Here is a 22779-nt window from a genome sequence, read left to right as displayed (position 1 = left end):
CATTACTGTGTCCTTTAATCTGGGTTCAAAAAGTATGGAACAGTATGGAAACAATAGTTATGTCTTCCGTAGCACTGTATTACAACATAGCTGCATATTTTAGAGTGACGTAATAATCACATTTCTTGTCAACTGTGTAAGTAATAACCTAGTATAATTTAAACATCAGAATTCAGTGCTTTAATTCCCATTTCTATAATCCTACTTCACAATAGCACGCTCTTTTCACGTTGTCTGAGAGCATCTAAAATTAGAAACAAATAAAAAAAAATCACAGCAGAAATCACTTAAAATGCCATTTTTCTTCTGTGTCATAAAATGACAGCGTACTGTTTGACTCTTTCAGGAGTCCGCAAAAGGAAGACCGCATACCCATGGCTGAAGAGTATTCTGAATACAAGCACATGAAAGCCAAACTAAGACTCTTAGAGGTTCTCATCAGTAAGCACGATGTCTCTAAAACAATCTGAAGTCAGTGAAATACAGTGCTAGTGTTCGCTAGCAAAAACCAAAACCAACAAAAAGAATTTTACAGGTCTGGGTCTTTCTGCACAATTATTGGACACACTGAGAATCTGATGCACTTTATTAACTGAGAGTAGGAGAGGATGTTAATGTGTCAGAATACATAAGTGGGAGTGAGTGAACTGTATTTTTTCCTTTTGAAAAAGCCTTGAAGTGCACTATGATAATATTAGAAGGGACACTGTGAAGTAGTTTAGCCCCTCAATCTGATCTGCACTACCTTAAATTGTCAGGGAATGTCCTCCAGATTCGAAAAAATAATCAGAAATTCATCATTCTCTCTCACACAAAAGCAGTGTAATTTGCTCTTTCTGTAGACAAAATAACTTAGTACATCATGTTTAAAAACCTGTAGACCAAATTCTACCCTTAGATACATAGGTGCAATTCCCATTGGCTTCTAAGAGAGATGCAAATACATATACATGGACAAAATTTGGCCCTGAATTCTGAGTAAATTGAAGCTGCTGGAGCACAAAGAAAGTGGTTAAAAATACCCTGCCAAATGCAATCGTGTTTTTTCATTTGCAAAAAAATATCTATCTGGCAAATCACCAAGAACTCAGCGGGTAAAGAAGGCGTGCTTATTTAAGGTTTGCCAAAGGGTGTACAAAACAATGTAAAGGGGTGCTGGCCTTTTAAATATGGCTGGCACTACTTGGTTTATAGTACCCTAAACAAAATTCAGTAAAATAAATTGCTCAGACATGCTGATTTTTAGTTCTGTATAAAACTTAGCACTTTATTTTGCCTGATGCTATAAAATTTTGCTTTTGGGACTACCAAAGCTTGTTTGTAAGCATGCACTTTGTAAAATGTTAAAGTATTTCCTGTGTTAGATATCTATATGAAAATAAGTTTATTGCATTCTGACAAGATATTTTGGATAGATAAATGTATGCAGTATATAATTGAACGTCATGGTCGTGAGATGAGGAACAACACTGGCCTTGTTTCCTAAAAGTTAAGACTATAAAAATATTTTTCCATTGGAATTATGCATCACTTTGTAATGTAGAGAGATTTTCCTCACTCTTGTGCTAGATCATTTCTGTGTAAAATGCAATATTTCACAGGATTGTCAGCATTTTATATTTTTCATTACAATTCAAAGGCAGGTATAATGGGGAAATTGGCTAACCCAGACATGAAGTAAGAGCATAAAAAGGAGATACACTGCATCATGTTTAGTGTTTTGTTTAAATTGCCACTTTGTATAAGCTGCATATAAACCACCTGTTTTGGCTATCTTAAGGAAATGTTCATTTTTTTAGAGTCTATTATATACCAACTATGTTTGTATTTATATTGTACGTAATATTTCAGCATGATTAAGTAGTACACATTTTCAAATAGTTTGGAGGAAGAAGTGTGACCACTACGCAATGTGAATTTTTTTATTTCTAACACGTTTGCTGTTTCACTGTATTACTGACTTGACAATTTATAAATTTTATGAATCAGAATGATCTCCTTTGTAAATCTGTTTTAATTAAAGTAATCTAAGAGCAACAGGAACAGATACACAACTATTTGAGTTTTACAAACTACATCTTTGATAAGGGAAAATGGTTTCATGACATATGTATACAATTGCTATTAAAATGTAATCTATATATTCTATATGATTGTATAATATTTTATACAACAGTACAAATAAAATATTTTTCTATTATATTTATTATGTTTAAACACAATTTTTGTTTCCAGTTAGCTAATATAAATAACACTGTCAAACAACAAGTTGGAAGTGCTGACATTTCTAGGCTTCGAGATTTAAATCATGCTGCAATTACAACCTTTCATGCTGTTTGGAGTTACCCCAGTGTTTGTTCAGTAGATTAAAATAAATGCATATTTAAACACCATTATAAGCCATTATTTTTATTTTGCTAAAGCAGTTTTATATAGGTTTTTGTTATGTCTGGCCAGAAACAAACAAACAAAAAAATTGCAGCATCTAGGTGTAAATGGGTGTCAGAAAGAAAATTCAGGACTTCTAATAGTTTAAAGCATTAGGGGAACAGAAGGAAAGGGGGGAGGGAAGTTATCCTAAAAATGCTATTAATGAATTTGAAAAACTGGTGGTTGCTTTCAGTGACAGCGGCATGTACATGCTTCTGAAGAGAACGTTTGACAATGGACATGGACAACAGAGGTTCAAAGGCTCCTAAGTAATGGGGGCAGGATTAACGTCCAACACTGATGTTGCAGGTCTTACAGCTGGGATCTTTCTTTGCATTTGCAGTAGACAAGCTCATTAGCTGATGACCAGTAATTTCTGCAACTGTGCCGAGGGAAAGATCCACAGGATCAGTGTAAATTACTTCTAAAATAACATCCTGGGCATGGTGATAAACCATAGTACCGTCTTCTTCAGTGCAGGTCAGAAATTTATTATCCTTTGAATTTAGCTGAGGAAGGCGCTGCTTACAGAATTCATCTCCTGGCGACCCAACAGGGGCAATAACAAGAATGACATAGTGATAAGCTGTGTACATGCAGTAGAAGTCCCCAAAGTACAAGTTAGTATTTGGATTGAAAAGTTTTTCAGCTGCAATCTCACACCTGTATCTTCCATAAGGTGAATCTTGTGGTGGCTTCCCTGTGTTAAACTCAGTGTTGCAGCTAAAGAAGATGCCTTCCAACTTCCCACTGATTGGAGAGCCATGGCTACCACTGTTATCTTTGACAGAAGGCTGCATCGCATTTCCATGTTGCTCTCTAAAAATGAATGATTTTCATTGTTTGTTGTGCAGAGAAGAGTACAAGTTTGATTACTTACAGGACAGCCACCAAACAGAAGTTATTCAATTGAAAAATAAGGTTAATATCACCCCACGCTCAAGGGAAAAAAAAAAACCAAACAAATAAATGAAGAGATGATGAGGGCTCAGTGTGAAAAAGAGGAACTGCTTTTCCATCTTCTCTCTGCTTTTGGGAGTGAGTTGCATAGAGAAAGAGGCAAAACAGTAACAGAAAACCCACCCACCATAGTCTTCCTCAGCAATTATAGCAATAGCGGGATTTTAAGTCTACATTGAAAAACTACAAATGCCTCCAACTATGCCACAATATTCTTTACTAATCAACATTTTCAGTGCAGTACACATTTAGTATAGCAAATTCATGTGAGGATTAGGGGTTTTTTTTTTTTCTTTTTTTCCCCCAGTGATGCTATGGCAGGGCATTCCCTGCATCCCTCTCAAAAAACCTGGGGTTTACTCCGCTCCTACTTTCACAATCAGGAGTAACTTGAACTTAAGTGACAGGAGACGCAAACCCAAAAAGTCTCTCTCTGTTTTATTTAAGTAGGGCTTCACAACTTTTGAATTACAGGAGTACGTGACTGGTACAACCACAGTGGAGTCCTGCCTGTGTAGGTGTGGAAGATAACAATCATATTCTAATAAGTTGGAGGAAAATTAATCAGTCTTGGCTCCATTAAGACCCATTTCTTTTTCTTCTAAAATAAATGTTTCTCCACATTGACCCAATATGGCTGCCATCGACTTTACTGGAAACAGGACTGGTCCCAATATGAGATATAAATTTGGTTCTTTCCAGGTGTGTTTAGGCTAAACCCAAACATACACAAAGCCAGTCAAGCCCTTGCATTGCAATTTAACAGTCAGTGAAATGCTGCTGGGGATGGGTAAGAGAGAGCCCCCTCCTATCTAGAAAATGATTTTACTGAAATCATCACATGGGTCAGGTCACTGCCCTTATCAAAGCTATGATGGGTTTCCTTTAGTTTTCTGCCTCAAGTGTAGACTAATGCTCACCCACAAGTCAATTCCACCTATGCCTTTACATTTCATATGTACAACTCTTGCCACCCGCCTCATGTGATAAACCACCTGCTCTTTAGGCAAACTGACCATCCTTAAAACACCTTTTTCACAAAGCTTTTTTAACATTACTTCGCCAAAAAAAAAAAAAAACCCACCAACCAAAAATCTGCCTGTGTTAAAGCCCAACGCCACACACAATTCAGGCCAATGTGGCATATTACATACTGAATGATATGCGCTGTTCCTCTGGTTGGTGGTAGCATCAGAAGCTCTAATGCTAATGTGTCATAAAGGTCACTTGAGCACTTGTCAGGTACACACTATCTGAATGGCTGACTGACTTGCTGCAGTGGCTTACCACACCTTGTAATGGATCTTAAGCTTCCTGGTATATCAGATTTCCATCTTTGCACCCCCCCCCAAAAAAAAAAAAAACCTCTACACCAGCTCATTTGAAATGCTTAATTTCAATAACCCACCCAGGCTTTCTTAGAAAATGTATTTTGTTTTCAATCATCTGCATGTACACCGCCCACTGCATGTGCCCTACTCCAGCCCATGGCATATCTAGAATCTATTACCCGATGGATACATACAAAACTCGCTTTGACTGCAATGGTAGCGGTGCTCTTTCAGGCAAACCCAGCATAGGATTTATCTGTAACGGGTACAGGTGAAATTTGCTTGCTTTCAAAAGATTAAACTAGCATCAGGCTAGCAGATGACTTTGCTCACTCTGCTTTGGAATACTTTCGGGTATGGGGTATTTTTTGAGACAAGCCAAGGTCAATCTCTGACTAGAAATGCTTGTTTTCAGCTAAACCAGAATGGAAGGCTGCTTCATTTTGTATACACTCATGGAACACAGGTTTAATACTTGCTCCTACTGAAGTGAATGGGATCTAAGCTATTAACTTCAGGGGAAGCAGTGTTTGTTGTATAGTTGCTGTGTAACAAAATTAACCATTATGCTGGTAAATATACTATCTAACAAAGATGATTGATGAACAAATGGCTTCATCACCTATAGTGCTAGCACCTGAGAGCACGTGTCATTTCTAATCACACACCTTCTTCCAACTAACATTTTTCATATAGGTGCAAGGCAAGCTTCAGAAGCTTTCTGACCCGCTCAAGACCACCATCTTTATCTTTTCAGAAATAATGCTCTGGGAAGATAAACTGAGATTAAATTGTTATGAATGAAACGAATTCCAAAAAAACGATACATTTTAAAGGCCACTTTCTCTGCAACCCAAAAATGTGCTTGAAGCTGTATTTCTGTGACACGATACTGACATCCAGTGGCCAATGAGGCTAATTATAGGTGAGCATTCCCTAGGGAGTTGAGACATTTTGCATTCTATTTAAAGGAAGCAGTCAGGATTAAAGTGTATTATATGCCAGATTTTAAAAAAACAAACTTTGAGGGTTAATGGTATTGCAAGATAAGGGTGTTACTTAGTAAACAGGCCAAGCTCTTGCTGTGTGTTGTACAATTTATTGAAACACCCATCAGAACCTTCCTATTTTAGCCCTAACCACACCACATTTTGCAGGACTGTTTACTACCTATGACATCCTGGAGCCCATCAGAGGTCTTCTCAATCATAAAGCAAAACAACATTTTGAGTCAGGGGATGCTAGTTACAGTGAAGGGATGGGCTGATTTGTTTTTTAAAATGTCGTTGCTAGGGGTCGCACTGAGGTTCACTTGCGAGAAAGAGGCTCAGTGGTCACCAACAGCTTAGTCATGAACACACCATACTACCTTTCGGGCCACAAATTCTTACCAAACTGTGAAAGACCCCAAATGTGCCTGTTTCTTGTAACATCGGACCATCTTCATGTATTCTAGCACCTGACCGATGCATTAAATTAAAATCACTGAATCGGTAAAATTAGGTTTCACCTCTCTTTAAGAAGGTAATTTTTTAACAAAAGGGAAAACTAGCTCAGGTCACAACCTTACAAAGAATATACAGACCAGAGATTTGATACAAGGCTGTCACTTTAACCATGTGGCCATGAGGACTTCGTTATCTTGTGGAGCAAGTCCAAAAGCACAGCTATGAATGAATCCTTCTGGCTACCTTCAGAACTTTGTGAACTCAAATTCACAGGTACTGTGAGCTATTAAAGATTCACCCATGTGATCCCACCCACTAGGTGTAAGGCTCAGGTAAATCTGAGCATTTTGAAAGAATGATGTGCTCGACTCAAAGGCCTTTTCCATTACTGACCTGCTCCAGTTTAATGCAAGAGTTACTTCACTCAAACTAACAGAGTTACATATGAATAAAACTGAAGTAACGAAGTGCTGAAACAGGCTCAAAATCTTGAACATATGCTAAACTGTAAGACATACATAAGGCAAGTTATCAGAGTTTCTACCATTTTGAAAGGCAGTGCTAAAACAGGGCTCTGCTGCATTGCTTAGAGGATGGCAATGAAGCGTGGCAGTTAGGCGCCTAAGTCTTTTTGTGGCTCTGTCCCTTACTGACTTTTGAATGCCTTGCTGTGCAACCTTAATGGTCTCGTAATGAGGGTCTTTTTAATTAACCTCCACATATGCAGTGTATCTGTTTATCTTCCTTATTATTCCTGAAGATGCAACATTCCTTTGCAAAAGCAGCAAAACTAGCCAGTTATCCAATCAAAATATAGATAATGTCACCCCCGAAGGTAGAAGTGAGAGCTCAGTGGAAAACAGCTTCTTAGGAAAAGACACCATGCAGTGGCAAGAGATGTGCAATTATGCTAGGAGAAAATTGGTTTGGGCCTGATCCTCAAACCCCTGCTCAGCTGCTACCTAAACCTGGAGGCACCTGGTAACCCTATGTGTTTGAGTTTCCCCCATTAAAGATCCCTAATGGGTTTCTGCCACTGAGCAAGTGCACAACCACCTCAGTCTAGGGAACCAGGTTCCTAAGCCCCTGAAGAACACTCAGAGTAGGCATTTCTATCTATCGCGTTTGCAAGACCCAATCCAGTAGGCTGTTCAACACCTACGTTTCTCTGTGGATCTGGCTTTCAACGACTGTACTTGATTGCACAATGTGCACATGCAAATATGAGATACACGTATACATGAAGTACTTGCAGGCAAACTTGTGCACAAAATTGCATTCTTAATTTCTAGTACCTCATCATCATCATCATCATCACTTAATATGTAGATTATGATGGTACCCAGAGGCTTACTCAGGATTGAAACTCCATTACAGCAGGTGATGTGAAAAGACAGTTTTTACGCCAAAAAGCAAACTTATTTCCCATTCAAATTCAGTGCTGAACTGTACAAACTTACACAAATGAGTCGCTTTTCTTCTTGAACTGGAAATGTAATGCACAGACATTATGTTGTAAAATGGCAAAATGTGTCTTCACTCAGTATCTTTTTATGTTAAGTAGAGTCTTAATATTTAGATAGCATTACTCTCTCAATTTGGACAAACAATTGTGCATGTGTTTGTTTTCTTACCTGATATAGTCAAAATATTCTTTGTGCTGATTCCGATAAAAAACAGAAAGTTTAAGCATACGTCCTGCAATTACTTCAGCTTTTTCCAAAAGCTGTGTTAGATGAACTTTTGAATAATCTGTGAAGAGAAGACTATGTTGGTAAAATAGAAACACAATACCCTCCTAAATCACAATCTAAACTAATTTTGATGACTTGTACAAAACAGACAAAGGCAAAGAGAGGCACAGGGCCAGATTTTTGGGAGTTAGGCATTAGAGCTTCAAAAATCTTCCCCAAAGTGACATGGCAGGTCAGTGGCAGCACCAGGAATAGAATCGCCATTCACTAGACCACAATTATGTCTATGGTACATGGTAATTTTCACAAGGGGCTGTCAGCATTATCTCCTACTAAAGCTCTTGTCCATTAGAAACTGCTCCCTACTTCCCATGTGCCTATGAACTGGTAGCAGAGCACACTATCATAGAAAAAGTACTAGGGCTCTGATACAGCCCAAGCAATACAGAATCAAACTCGCTCCAGTGCAGTTAGCACATACAAGGACTCATTAAAATTCTTACTCTGGAGTACAGGGCTTGTGGAGACCGGCCCTGTGCACTGGGATGAATCTCATCCCAGTGAAGAGGTATGTCAGTAAATGAGGAGCCAAATGTATGCTCTCTGAAGCACGGGACAGGGTGGGGTGGAGATGAAGGTGCTCTGAGGCTTTCCACAGGCAGACTGCCTTGGGGACATGGGGTGCTGGGTGCAGCGTGCTGAACAGAAATGCTTGGAACGATTTCAGGAAGCTGCATGATGCTCAAGACAGATACAAAGCACCCACTTTGGGACAAGGGTGCTACCAGGTGCAATGTCTGGCCAACTGCTCATGGTCTGTACACTGCTTTCTATGCAGGTGCACTGGGAGGATAGTGTGTGAGGGAGGGGAAAAAGAGGCAGGTGTGTCTGCAACTCCCAACAAAAGAGCAGCCACAATATAATTAGACATTTTGAACAGAAAATAAGCTTAAAACAACCCTTCCATTTCCAGGTGTGACAGGTACTGACTTCAGACAATTATCCTAGTTGATATGGTCTCCCACAGTATTCTTTCCAGTAAGTTACAGAACTATGGGTTGGATGAATGGACTAGAAGGTGGATAGGAAGCTGGCTAGATCACTGGGCTCAATGGACAGTGATCAATGGCTCTATGTCTAGTTGGCAGCCGGTATCAAGCGGAGTGCCCCAGGGGTCAGTCCTGGGGCCGGTTTTGTTCAACATCTTCATTAATGATCTGGAGGATGATGTGGATTGCACCCTCAGCAAGTTTGTGGATGACATGAAGCTGGGGGGAGTGGCAGATACCCTGGAAGGTAGGGATAGGATACAGAGTGACCTACACAAATTGGAGGATTAGGCCAAAAGAAATCTGAGGAGGCTCAACAAGGACAAGTGCAGAGTCCTGCATTTAGGATGGAAGAATCCCATGCGCTGCTACAGACTGGGGACTGACTGGCTAGGCAGTAGTTCTGCAGAAAAGGATCTGGGGGTTACAATGGACAAGAAGCTGGAGATGAGTCAACGGTGTGCCCTTATTGCCAAGAAGGCTAACGGCATATTGGGCTACATTAGTAGGAGCATTGCCAAAAGATCGAGGGAAGTGATTATTCCCCTCCATTCGGCATTTGTGAGGCTATATTTCGAGTATTGTGTTCAGTTTTGGGCCCCCCACTACAGGAAGGATGTGGACAAATTGGAGAGAGTCCGGTGGAGGGCAACAAAAATGATTAGGGGGCTGGAGCACATGACTTATGAGGAGAGGCTGCAGGAACTAGGCTTGTTTAGTCTGCAGAAGAGAAGAGTGAGGGGTGATTTGATAACAGCCTTCAAAGACCTAAGGGGGGTTTCAGGGAGGATGAAACAAGGCTATTTTCAGTGGTGGCAGATGATAGAACAAGGAGCAATGGTCTCGCATTGCAGTGGGGGATGTCTAAATTGGAGATTAGGAAAAACTTTTTTCACTAGGAGGGTGGTGAAGCACTGGAATGGGTTACATAGGGAGATGGTGGAATCGCCGTCCTTAGTGGTTTTTAAGGCCTGGCTTGACAAAGCCCTGGCTGGCATGATTTAGTTGGGGATGGTCCTGCTTTGAGCAGGGGGTTGGACTAGATGACCTCCTGAGGTCCCTTCCAACCCTTATATTCTATGATTCAGCCAGAAGCTAAACCCTTCCATACAGCATGGTTAAGCTTTAATTGCTTTCTTTCTGTTTCTCTGTGCTGTATCTTTCCCCCGCAATCTTACCTGCTGTACAAAACTCTATGATTTCACTCCACTCAGAAACAACGTAATCCCCATCGACTTGCTTCGATGCAGTCTGCACTGCTACTGTATATTCTGTTCTTGGGCTCAAAAACCAGTGTCCACGGACAGTCATAGGCAGAGGAACAGCTTTTGCAACCAGCTTAGTGGGTACATCCTAATGAGACAAAAAAGTCTGATCAGTTAGTTGAGCAAAACTATATTCAGAATTACGTTACTTTTTGGTGGATGAATTTCAATCATGTTATTTTAAACCACTTAGACCCAAATTCTGCTAACTTCTCTCACACGAGTACCTCAGTGAAGTTAATAGGCTGACACACGTAAAGAAGGGGCGTGAGATTTAGCCTTTATCTAAGTGCATTCTTTTAATATTGGGTCTATGTGCATATAGAATGGTATTATTACCTGTATCATAAAATATACACTATAGATCAAAGAGATCAATTTGTACTTAAGCATGGAAGTCTGTGGGGGAGAAGAGCATAATTTGATCATCATATACTATCCTGTTAAGAAAATGTTAAGGATGTTAATACATAAGCTTAAAAAAGGTCTGGGTCTCTTAACTTCATTGATTTCAGTGGCATTCCTCCTGATTTACACCAGCATGAGAGAAGACCAGCCTTTCACATAGCTCAGCACAACATGAGACAGAGACACAAACATTTCTAAACCAGTGCTGCATGTGTTAAATTTATCACAAGAAGCCTGGTTAAAAATAGCACTAGGAAAATGCATGACTGAGTGTGGAATTTGGACTGTATGTTTTTTGTTTATCACCATTGTCGTCTGCTTTCTATTTTCCCCTCTGTTGTTTTGTTTTGCTGTGCCAGACTATATGGTGCTGATAACAAAGATGGAGATTCTCTTTTGCAGCTAGCTCACAAGATGCCGAAATGCTTGAACTCCACAACATTAAGGTCTGCAGCTTAGATCTCGCCACAAAGGAGTAGATGGTGTGCAAGGAAACTGTACAGGAAACACAGCTGATTTCTGCATCGTTCAAAATCTTGCAGAAGAGGATAATAGCCTTGGAAAAAGCGTCCACTGATCTTGGGAACAAGATGTGCAATAACATTAAAAAGGACCACACTGATTAATTTAATTGTAAGCTTCTATTTGCCATCTGTGTGTAAGCAACCTTAATGGTATGATATTGGAATAAAATCATGCTTGGGAACAGGAAAGTAATTTTAGAAGTATTATTTGTATTACCAGAGCACTGAATTAAAAGGGATGTGATGTAGCCACAATTTTTCCATTCATCAGAAGAGCAAATAGCGGCTGTCAGTATTCATTGATTAAAAGATACAAAGACTGACTGTCGTTGCGGGAGCAGAGGGACAGGAGTGAGAGAATCCGCATTTGAGAAACTGCTGGGAGAGAAACTCTGCCTAAGGAAATGGGAGGAGTGGTTGCTTTCACTCGGGATAGACGTGAATGAGGGATTCATTGTATCAAGGGCAAATAGTGAGAAGGGATCAGGGAAACGGACTGATTCTACCAGGGGTGTGGTAGAAGGGAATCACAACAAGAGGAGGTGGGAGGATTCCCTGCACTGGGGCAGTGTGGGAGGTGTATGGGAAGTATATTGGAAGGAAGGGGTTCCATGCACATGGGATGGGTGGCAGATGGGAGCCACAGCATCTTAAGATGGCTGCTGCTGTATGAACAGTGGACATTTTAAATTAACCTGTCTTCATCCATGCACAAATACAAGGTGGCTAGAAATTTTTTAAAAATCACAGTTTTTTTGCTTCTGCGTGACCCATAAACAAGGTCTGAAAGGATTTTTTTAATTAAGAAAAAGAGAGGCATTTTCTGTTTGTTTTTATATTAGAAATAACAGGTCTGTCTTCCCTGTTTATGTAGGAGGACTATTTGGAGATGGAAAAACTAGCAGGATTGTGTCACAACAAGAAACTGATCAGCTGAGAGGAGAAGAGATTTTATTTTAAAACTCTTGATTCTTTTCCCCCCAATACTTATATAACTCAGACTCTCAAATTGTTGAGGGAAAAACTCTCTTTGTCAAAGACTTAACTGCCCTATCTCTTAAACTGATGGAGACAGCAGTTATTTCTATGGTTTTGGGGATAATTCCCCTCAAAATATGTGGAGTTTCAATTGTAAAATAGTGTCATGCTGTGAGATTTAGCATGGATATATATCTACTGTAAATAGGGTTATCGTCCTCTTTAATAAATGGAAAACATTATGTAGAATCCAAGCCATTGGTGCAATGTGGTTAAGTAATCACAACCATTGACGTGCAAAGCCAGTCATGTATTTTAGACTCCTTGCCTCTATGAGCAAACTCTGCAAATAAAGACTTATGATGCCCCTCATCATAGGTCTTAAAGTCCTCCCCAAAACTCTCATCAAAATGTCACCACCCAGCATACAGCCTGCAACAGATAAGCAGGATGGGATGGTAAAACATTAAGGCTGTTTCGTGACCTTATTTGTGCTTTTTCATACTTTAGTATTTGGGTTTATTTTTAAGGTGCAAACTTAACTTTGAATCTACAAACTAAAACATGGGGTGGGGTTTGAGAAAACTACAATGTTCACTAATGGGATTTTCTCCTTAACGAAGTGAAACACAGCAGGAGGGAAACAGAAAAACAAGGATGAGAAAGAAAAACAAGGAAAGAATTAAAAAATGACAGTCATGTCCCCAGCAAACCTTACACAAAACCACATCTTAAATAGATGCTATAGGACTCCAGCCAGACTGCACTCAGCAAAGCTAATGGACTCAGCAATCTGCTAGTGATGCAATCATTATTTAGCATCCTTATCATATTTCCTGGGGACATACAAAAATTGTCTTCATCTTGGATCAAGTTTCTGAGCACATATCAGAGAGGTGGTTATTGCTACTATTAATTCTGCCTGCTTGGACTTGACACTGAAGGTTCTACAGCTTCATCTCTCTAAAATGTATATTCACAGCCAGCACATTATGGTACATCAGAAAATTCTACTAGAGTATCAGGAAGGCCCTGTCTAACTCCAGTCACGAAATGGAAAAAAGGAACTACTTCTACTATGTTTATAGAAAATAATTAGCCTTTTAAAGAGGACTAATATAGTCATGTTTTCTAATCCAGACAATTTCTGCAAGAAAGTTCCCCTAACCTTAGAAACAAAACTTCACTTTGAGATGTCACTTGACACTATTTCTTTTTTTGGTCTCTTTTCCATTTGGCCCCGAAGGTCAACTGAGTCTAAGAATATGCAGAGTGGCTGAATGTCACCTTTGCACTGTCAAAATTCTGTGGTTACTGGGGGCTAGTTTGCCCTTTAGCATAAGATACAACAGCTCTAGTGTACGTCTGGCTGTAACAGTTCCCAAGAGATAATCTGATGGCACAGAATAGCTAGAGCACAGCATGCGCAAGTCACATGACCTCCCTCGCCTTGTTGGAGAGATCTGGCTACTTTATGCCAGAGAAGAAGTGAAAGGGGTCTGAAATGCACTGCAAAACCAGGGCTTTTGCCTTCTATCCTTTCTTCCTCCATTTCTTTTTAGTTTTGTTGTTTGTCCCAATTTTATTGGTAAACACAAGAATGGAAATCAGTAGTGCTGGATTCTATTTCTGGTTTTGCCAAAAATTTACGTGTGGCCTTGACAAGTCATTTAATCTTTCTGTGCCTCAGTTTCTCCATCTGTAAAATGGGAATAACAATACTTCCATACCACAAAAAGGTGCAATAAGGCTTGAGGCTTGTAAAGTGTTGTTATGTCTTTCTGGGAGTCAAAATCTTCCTCCTCACAATGGGAGCAGCATAGACCAGTGGGTAGAGCAGATAAAGTCAAAAGAATTGGGTTATGTTTCTAGTCCTGCTACTCATTGTGTTACTTTGAGCAAGTCACTCAGGGCATGTCCACTCCACAGGCACTGCAGCAACACAGCTGCAGCGCTGTAGCTATGGCACTGTAGCACCATAGTCTAGACCAGTGTTTCTCAATTGGGGTTCCGCGGAACCCTGGGGTTCCGTGAGATGAATTTCAGGATTCCGTGAAAAATTGAAACCGCGCCACCAAAAGCTGCTGAAATCGCGCCGCCGAAAACAGCTGACAGCGCGCGCCGCCGAACAGCTGACAGTGCACGCCGCCGAAAACAGCTGATACCGTGCCGCCAAAAAGGGGAAGATGTCCCAGATTTTTCAGCGGAGGGTATCGCATGGCCCTGCAGAAGTTAAAAAGGGTTCCGCGGCCAAATTTAATTGAGAAACACTGGTCTAGACACCTGCTCTATCAAAGGAAGGGGTTTTTCCATTGATACAGATACTCCCAAAGCAGCAACCGCTAGGCTGACAGAAAAATTCTTCCATTGACCTAGCCGCATCTACACCAGGGTTTAGATCAGCTTAATTATAGCACTCAGGGCTGTGAATGTTAGCGAGATCAAGCTAAATTTTAAGTGTAGACTATGGCCCAGTCAACCTCTCTGTGCCTAAGTTTCTTCACCTGTAAAATGGGGATAAGAAGTTACTCGCCTTCGTTAAATGCTTTGAGATATTCTGGTGAAAAGGGGCTATAAGTATAAACTATTACAAATAATATTATATGGAAGGCTCTATATATTTTACCGTATTAAACACACTGAGTAATCCACTATTCCTATTCAGCAGAACACTTAAGCTTGTGCCAGACTTTTCTGAAACAAACTCATCTGTAGATACGGCAGGTGTCTTAAAACTTAAGACAGATTAAATTAAACACAATGTCCTTTCATACTATTGTACTATTATAAAACTATTAAAATAATGGTCCTTGGTTTATAATGGTCCTATAAAACCATCTGGGGTATTTATTTCCATCCATCTGAACAAAAGAATTCCAGCTTCTACCTGTTCACCAACCAAATTAGCATCAACACTTTTCAAGTTACATCCAGCAACACAAAACAGATCCTATTTACCCATCCTTTTAATTAAGTGACACCAACACCCCCAGCTGTTTTACAAAAGCAGTTACCCATTTCCTTTTGATCAAGCAGTTTATTTCAGTGAGGAGTTACGCAACTGCTGAAAAAACAAAATAAAAAGTAACAGCCTATCCTTATTACATTACTCGTATCTAAAAGCAGTTTTTCAACTGATTTAAATGTTGAAGTAACAGGAACACCAATTTGCTAATTTGCTGTTGATTCTTACTGGACAGTCAGAACTTCTACATCAACAAATTTATATCAATTTGTGCTTGGAGGAAAAAAATAAGAATTAAGAAAGAGAAAGAGATCCAGAAAGTCAAGACCATCTGACTAAGCATTTTATTGGAAGAAAAGTATGTTTATTCTTGCAGCATAAAAAGGGAATTCAACTTCAAAGGCTGCCAACGCAAAAGCAAGATAAACAGCAAGACATCTATTCTAATTTATTTGGTGCTGCAACCAAAAACGGTTCATATCATCCAGTGGTGCAAACTGGCATAGCTGCATTGAACTCTAAGGGGATATGCCAATTTACACCAGCTGAGGATCTGGACTAGGTAATGTTTTAAAATTCATTGTTTAAAATAGTGATGATGGTTTTCATGTACAAAACACACACTAAATATTACTTCCAACCATCCTCATAAAATCAGGAGGACTATGACAGGAGAAAGGTTATAAATATAAAAATAACGGTGGTCACAGTAAAAATACCTTTGAAGGTATAAAGGTAACAATTAGCGGAAACATTTGCTGATTAGCCCATTGGTTTATAAGCCCATACTGGTAAAGGTGTTAGTAATGTTAGAGATATGTTTTGGTCTTGTCCGATTGGGTATTTGTGCTCTGATACCACTCATCTTTTATGTATCTTGCCAACACATTTAAAGCCAGCAGGTGATTGTGCTTTGATGTGGTTGGTCTCCCTTGACTTTCATCTCAGTCCATCCGGCTACATTTCTAATAGTACTTCAAAATACTCTAAAATCAATGGAAGTTTTGCTTGTGTTGAGAAATACACATTTGAGCACCAACAAATTAAATGTGCCATTGTATAGGTAGCTAGTGGAAAGAATGGAGAGCAAGTATTTGTCATAGCTGCTCAAATAATGTGTGAGCAAGTGTGCTAATTCATTCTGAACAAGCATTAAGAGGCAGAGAAGGATTGCTGGAAACCCTCCTAGAAGTTAATTCCAATTACTGAGTCTTGTGTCATGAAAGCACATATTTCAATTGTGAGGATGTCATGGAGACACAGAGGTGCACAATGCGCAAAACGCATAACAAAAAATAAGAGCTGGGGGGGAACCAGAATTTCTGTTTTGCGGGAAATTTTGCTGTTTCAAAATTTGTTTTAAGTCTCAACTGGAATGAAAACAAAGAATTTCAACATTCCTGCAAAAAGAAATTTTTGAAAAAAGCTATTTTGAATCAAAACATTTCATTCCTATAAAACTGAAATGTTTTATATCGATTTTGACTTTTTATATTAGAATTCATAATATAAATTAAATGGAACATTCTGACATTATCAAAATGCTTTATTTCGAATTTTTTTCTAAACAAGTTTTCCCAAAAATATTCTGCTGGAAAATTTTTTTTATCTGCGCTATTAAAAATCCAGCTCTCTAGTGAATTCAGTGTGTGGCTTTCCAGGGCAGTCAGGAGGACTGTCACAACATTTACATTCATTTATTTATTCTAAAATCACGCATTTTCACTGATTGCCTTTTTTAAAAAAATTACCTTGTGTTTAAATTTGTTGGAATTCTTGTTCTCTTTCTTGTTTAGATCAATGAAATAGTGGGTAATGCGGTCCTTGGATTTAGAATCCATGTCCCATGAAATCTTGAAAGAATCACATGTGATGTTACTTATTTTGATGTTGTGTGGGACTGGAAGTTCCTCCATCTCTGCGATTCCACTATCTTGTGATTTATTCCCTGGGTAAAAATAAACATAGACTCCATTAGACAAATATGAACTAGAGTATGATTGTTTAATAGATTCATAGACTTTAAGATCAGAAGGGACCAATATGATCATCTAGTCTGACCTGCACAATGCAGGCCACCAAACCTCACCCATCCACCCCTGCAATAGATCCCTTCAACTTTTAGCACAGGCAAACACTGGTATCTTCCAACCATTCTTCTACAAAAATACAAACACATGGCTTAGAAGTAACACTAAGGCCCAATTCTGTAAGTCAAATTCAGGATGGGAGCAGCTGCTCACATAAGCAGTCTCCTTGAAGTCAATGGGAAAACTCATATAAGTAAATGTTCAACATGAGTAAGGATCACAGTAAATTATATCACAAAGATGTGTGCCAATACAGATATCATTCCTAAGAGACATATGCAGTATATAGTGGCTGATAGTGAACAGGGAACAGTACCAGAAATGATGTAATTTAATAGTGCAGTTATTGGCTGTCAAAAGTAAGAAATATAATTAGAAATAGAATTAATCTTCAGTGAATCTTAAACATCAAGTATAAAAAAACGCTTTAGACATTTACAAGAGGCATGAAAATATAAAATCTAACACTGTCTTATTTGCAACAAGTATCAAATATTGACACTGTGCTAGTCTCAATTTGTCCCTGGGTTCTATCTGTACAGTTTGTATATTTGAGCTTCCCTGCAGTTTCTTCAGGAAGCTTCTTTTAATTTCTACAAATGCACATGAGAAAGAGAGAACAAAATTGTCCACTGACCCTACAAGCAACACTTGTACTAAAATTAGGTATTTCCCTGCACTCCTGCATAGCGAGCGCTTCCCTCCAGTGGTGCCGCCAGTAAGTATTAGGGATGAGGTGATCTTTGCCAGACTCACACTGCATAGAAGTGTAGAGGGATGCAAATCAACAATACAAAAGAGCAAGAGGAAAACAGAAAAAGACACAGCATATAGAGCTAAAAAGCAGTGACAATAGATGGATGGAATGGTGTGAAGGAAGACAGAGGATAAGAAACAAGTAGATAAAGATGGGGAGGAAAACAGAGAGATGAGGGAAAAAATGTGGGTGGGGGAATTACCATGGACAACTACACTGGGGTTAGAAGTTAGTTAGAGGTGCCAACTAGTGGATGCTGGTGGGAGAGCAAACTCCCTCCTGCCCCCATGGTTTGTGCACTAGCTCAAAGTTCCATAGGCTCCAATGCTGGGACTTGGGGCAGAGGGGGCGGAGGGAAGGTGAGGGGCATGGCCTGACCACTACATCAATATGGCTGCTGCTGGAGCATAGCTCCAGCTGTCTGGTAACACCACCACTGAAATTTGACCCAGATGCGCCTCCATCTAGATGGAGAACATGACTTTGGACACTGATCCAAATTTTCAGACATGCTCACCAAGTTTGTGCAGTAAAGCAGAGGTTGTTTTATGTATGCAAATCCCATATCTGTGCTTATGCATTAGTACTATGTATTCATTCTTGGTCCCAGACAAAAAGTGTTCACAGGCTTTTGAAAATGTGGGCCTGATTGTTCAATTTAGTAAAATGATGAGCTGTTTGTTCATTAGGAATTTAAATCCAAGTGTGATATGAGCAGAATTTAGGAATTTAAGGTAAAGTATGCTAAGTTAGCTGTGTTTCATTGATAAATCCTGTTATTGATTTCACACAACTGTAATGTTCAGATGTGTGGCAAATGTAAGAATTAAAACCACAGTAAAAATATTTTAGCTTTCTTTGTAATTTTCAAATAAACATACATACAATCAACAATAGAGAAGTCTATCATGTAAAGTGCCTAAGCAGGGCAGGACAGGCTGAGGGGTCATGGTACACAGGAATAGCTAAGTCCATGAGGAAGGGAGCAGAGAGAGGAGCAAGACCACTACAGGATAGTCACATGAAAGAAGGAAAAAAAGCAGGGCTCAGAAGTCATGCTCGCTTTGTATAAAAAATAATGCCATTCTCCAGCAAGCTAGCACTGCCAGCAATAGAATCAGAAGTACCAACCAGGATTAATAGCTTTCTTTTCAGATACAATTCAGTCTGTCCATGGGAAATGCTTCTTAGCACGTGAGCTGGCTGGAGCGTAATAGGTGCCACTTTCTTTTATAAACACTCTGTAGGGGAAAAGCAACTGAAAGCTCCACCAGTTACATCTAAAGGACTAATTGTGCCTGTGCTCACTGCAGCCATGCTCTACATTTGGGGAAGGTGGGGGGAGATATGGAGAGGTGCTGGTCGTATGGAGGTTCCTTGAGCTATCTGACTGGCGGGGGCAGCTAGCATGTGCTGGGATCACCACATGTTTGATAGGTGGCTGGGGGACCTGAGCATGTCCCTGATGAGGCAGACAATGTTCCATGAGGACATGACACACTGCCATGGGCATGCTCCCATGCAGAATTTCTACAGCCTGCATATATTGGCTCCAACGGATCATCAAAGTGGGGAACAGTGTGGGCAAGGAGAGGCATATGTAGCCCATTTTACCACAGATGCTACTTGTGTCAGAAATGGTTCTGTTTGGCAATGGAAACTAACAGAAAAGGAAATAACACAGTGAGATAAGATATATTCTTCTGGACCTCATACACGTGAAAAACAGTACAAATGCCTATGTCCCTCCTGCCAATGGGCAGCATTTGTACATGCCCATTTATTCTCTCTAGAGTCCCTTGGAACAGTGTGAAATATTTCAGAATACAAGTGAACATACATTTTATGATGTTAAATGTGCACTGAAAACACTTGGAAGTAATTTTTAGTAACATTTTCACTATTTAAGTATACAAAAATAAACTAAGTATCATAAATAGTGACCCTAGCCTTATGTCCTTATTCCTAACACCAAGACTCAAAGCAGAACTCTACCAAGTTATAACTTGTCTTTAGGCGTTCCCTGAAATTCCTGAAAGTGTACCAATTTAACTCTGCCAGAATGTGACATTCATTTCAAAATTATTATTGTTGTTAAAATATTTTTGTATATTTTTAAAAAATCTATAATCAACAACAGGTGATGAAAAATCTAGCAGCACAGTTGACATGCAAATAACTCCTGCTACATGGGCAAACACACATATCTCTATCATAAGTTAGACTACCTCTCCTATAAAGTCCACACCACAGGAAATAGGAGATCCAAAAGGCAGAAGTACCTATAATGTTCTGTATAATAAGATGTTCCAAAGTATACTGTTGTCTCAATAGCCACACCATCCTCCCTCATGCTCCTTACACTTATGTAAATACAGACAGGTACCAGTTCTTCACTATTTTAAATTCATTTTGTCTTATTAGTTTCAATACTGCTGATTTTTAAGCTCTGCAGCATCCCTGGATTGGTAATAGGATACAGAACCTTTTACAGGACTGATCTTACCAGGGACTGAACAGCTGCTGGGAGCTGCTGAGCTCCCCAAATTCCCATTGTGCAAAGTGGCCTCAGTTGCAATCCAGTCCAGGTTGCAACTGAATTAAAGTCATTACCATCTGACGGCATTTCAGCGACATAAATGAAATAAGGCAATGATCTAGAGCCAGTTCTAGTGAAGAGTTCACATCACCAGAAAGCACCATCACAACTGACACTACTTTTCAGACACAACAGAGAAGCCGAAGATTGAATGGACATGGTGACTAAACCTATCCTTTCACTACTGTTTGTTGTCCCTCAAGGTAAGGGTTGAGGCACAGTGGTAGAGCAGTCTAGGTAAGCTTGTGCTGCCACTGCCCATGCTGTGTTGTTTGTGGATGAAACTTTAGTCCCCAGATCTGTGCATCCAGCACCATGAGCACTGCATTAATTTATGACAATGCACACACACACACACACACGCATATATATAAAATGATTCATTTATCTTAATAACATGGCATCAAAATGCTGGAATCAAAACATTAAAAACAAATAATACAGTGCTACCCATAATAAGCTGCACAGGGATCGCCACTAACACCATATATGGAGAGTTAAATGAAAAAGACTGCCAGGATCTTAAAAGTAGCAGAATCTTTGACAACCTGTACCAGTGCAGCATTGAAACTGAAACCAGAACCTTTGTAATTCCAAGTCTGCTAGCTGTTTTTAGACTGATATGATAGGTGTTTCCAAAAAATAACTGCATGGAGGGAAAAGATTATTCTCCCTCCTCTGAGGTTCAAAAGTCAGTGACAAGAAAAAAAGGCTACTTTCCAAAAATACTGTTTTTTCTAAAAATACCTTTTTTTTTTTTTTTTTTTTACTGAAGTTGCAAACATTCTACTCCCATTATGAACAGTTGTGTAGTGCAAATTGCTACCTCTTTTCTTAACTCAATATTGAGTTTAATCCACCTAAATTAACAATGCAATCACAAACAAACACATTTCATGCAAACAATTAGGCCTTGTGAGAGACTGCAAAAAATATTCTAAATCATGATGTTCTACTGTATCATGTAATTATTTCACCCACTCTTTTACTGATGATGGATTTGGGATCTGGTCTTTTCCCTCATGGCAGGTCTGAATTGCAAATGTATAACAATATATTTTATATATTATTATCTACATCAGAAAAAAATGAAGAGACACAATTCATGAACATGATAATATTTCTTGTTTCACTATTGACTTATTCTTCACTAAGGCCAGCCCTCCAAAATAAACACCTCTAAGTATGTAAAACATTTTAGTAACAGGATGTGGCCATCCAATCAGACCTTATCTGGTTGATTTGAATCTCACCTTCCTTCTTTTTTACAAAATTAAATCCTTCAATCCACTCCTTCTCCAGAATCAACGCCAGATGTCTCTTGAAGTTGTATGAGCTAATTCTGTCAATTTTCTTTCCTAATAATTTTCATTTTCTGTGGTACAGTGACCAATACCACTCATGCAGCATTGCAGTTGATATCTAAAAGTATTTTGTGGTACACAAATCTATAACCACCTATGAACTTCATGGTTGTCATGGTGCTTCATACCATGGCCATTCAGAACATCATTGCAACAGTGAGAATAGACGCAGATTCTCTTTTTCCAAAAGTGCTGGTCCCTATCATTTGAACCCAAGTATAAACTCAGACCCCCAATCCTGCAGTTGGATCTGTTCAGGTGGATCCTTATACCCACAAAGATCTGACTGAAAGATGAAGGCCTCAGTAATTAGCAGTATCGAGCATGATACATAGTTGAGCAAGTTCTGATTCCACCCACTAGAGAGCAATGGTTAAATAGAATACATTCAATTTATCCTTTCCAATTTGGCTTCTAAAACTCTGCTAATATAAGTTGGAATTTTGTCCCATTCTACTGCAGCTGAGCACCGTGAGAATGGTTTCATTGTTTCTTTTCACTCCTCACCTCCATTTACTTATCTGTAAACTGAATATATTATACCAGATTAGTGAACTAAATATATTCCTTAGTTTGGTTTTTTGCACCCAACATAATTATTTCACTTTTGTAAGACTATGACATGAGGTTCAGTGTAGAGAAAAATAAAATGGAAAAGACCTGTTAGGTTATTTTGTCCATCCTCCTGCCATTTAATGAAGGATTGCTTCCTACAATGTATTCTCTAATGCTGTTCAGTCTGGTTTTAAATCACTCAAGCAATGGGGCTTCAACTACTTAAACTGCAGAATAATCTCAGAGTGTAACACATCTCACTGTTGGGAATTTGGAAGTTGTGTTTTCAATATCTTCACCCGAATTGCTTCTACACATTTGATGAAATTTAGCTCTCTAGAGGCGTAGCTTGAGGCCTATGC

General features: G+C 39.3%; 2 protein-coding genes across 6 annotated transcripts in view; one reads left to right on the top strand and one right to left on the bottom strand.

Moving 5' to 3' along the window:
- FAM13C (family with sequence similarity 13 member C) overlaps positions 1 to 1767 on the top strand; it is a 219991-nt gene extending 218224 nt beyond the window's left edge. Inside the window, exon 20 of the mRNA XM_067552537.1 lies at positions 347 to 1767. Coding sequence (XP_067408638.1) covers positions 347 to 470 — 124 coding nt within the window. The 3' untranslated portion in view covers positions 471 to 1767. The remainder of the gene's footprint in view (positions 1 to 346) is intronic.
- Positions 1768 to 1996: 229 nt separating this feature from the next.
- Positions 1997 to 22779, bottom strand: part of PHYHIPL (phytanoyl-CoA 2-hydroxylase interacting protein like) — an 81551-nt gene continuing 60768 nt past the window's right edge. For 4 of the 5 annotated variants that reach the window (XM_067552541.1, XM_067552540.1, XM_067552542.1 and 1 more), the window contains 4 exons: positions 16804 to 17000; positions 10091 to 10265; positions 7804 to 7921; positions 1997 to 3249 (listed from right to left, as the gene is read on the bottom strand). In XM_067552541.1, coding sequence (XP_067408642.1) covers positions 2715 to 3249; positions 7804 to 7921; positions 10091 to 10265; positions 16804 to 16968 — 993 coding nt within the window. In that variant the 5' untranslated portion in view covers positions 16969 to 17000 and the 3' untranslated portion in view covers positions 1997 to 2714. Of the gene's footprint in view, positions 3250 to 7803; positions 7922 to 10090; positions 10266 to 16803; positions 17001 to 19030; positions 19049 to 22779 lie in introns of those variants that run through there. The other variant, XM_067552543.1, reaches the window with a different exon arrangement.

The sequence above is a fragment of the Emydura macquarii genome, unplaced genomic scaffold, assembly GCF_026122565.2.
Source record: "Emydura macquarii macquarii isolate MOO-44397 ecotype Brisbane River unplaced genomic scaffold, CSIRO-AGI_Emac_v2 contig_1390, whole genome shotgun sequence".
In the NCBI taxonomy this organism is placed as follows: domain Eukaryota; kingdom Metazoa; phylum Chordata; order Testudines; family Chelidae; genus Emydura; species Emydura macquarii.
This window is presented reverse-complemented; position numbering and strand designations above follow the sequence as displayed.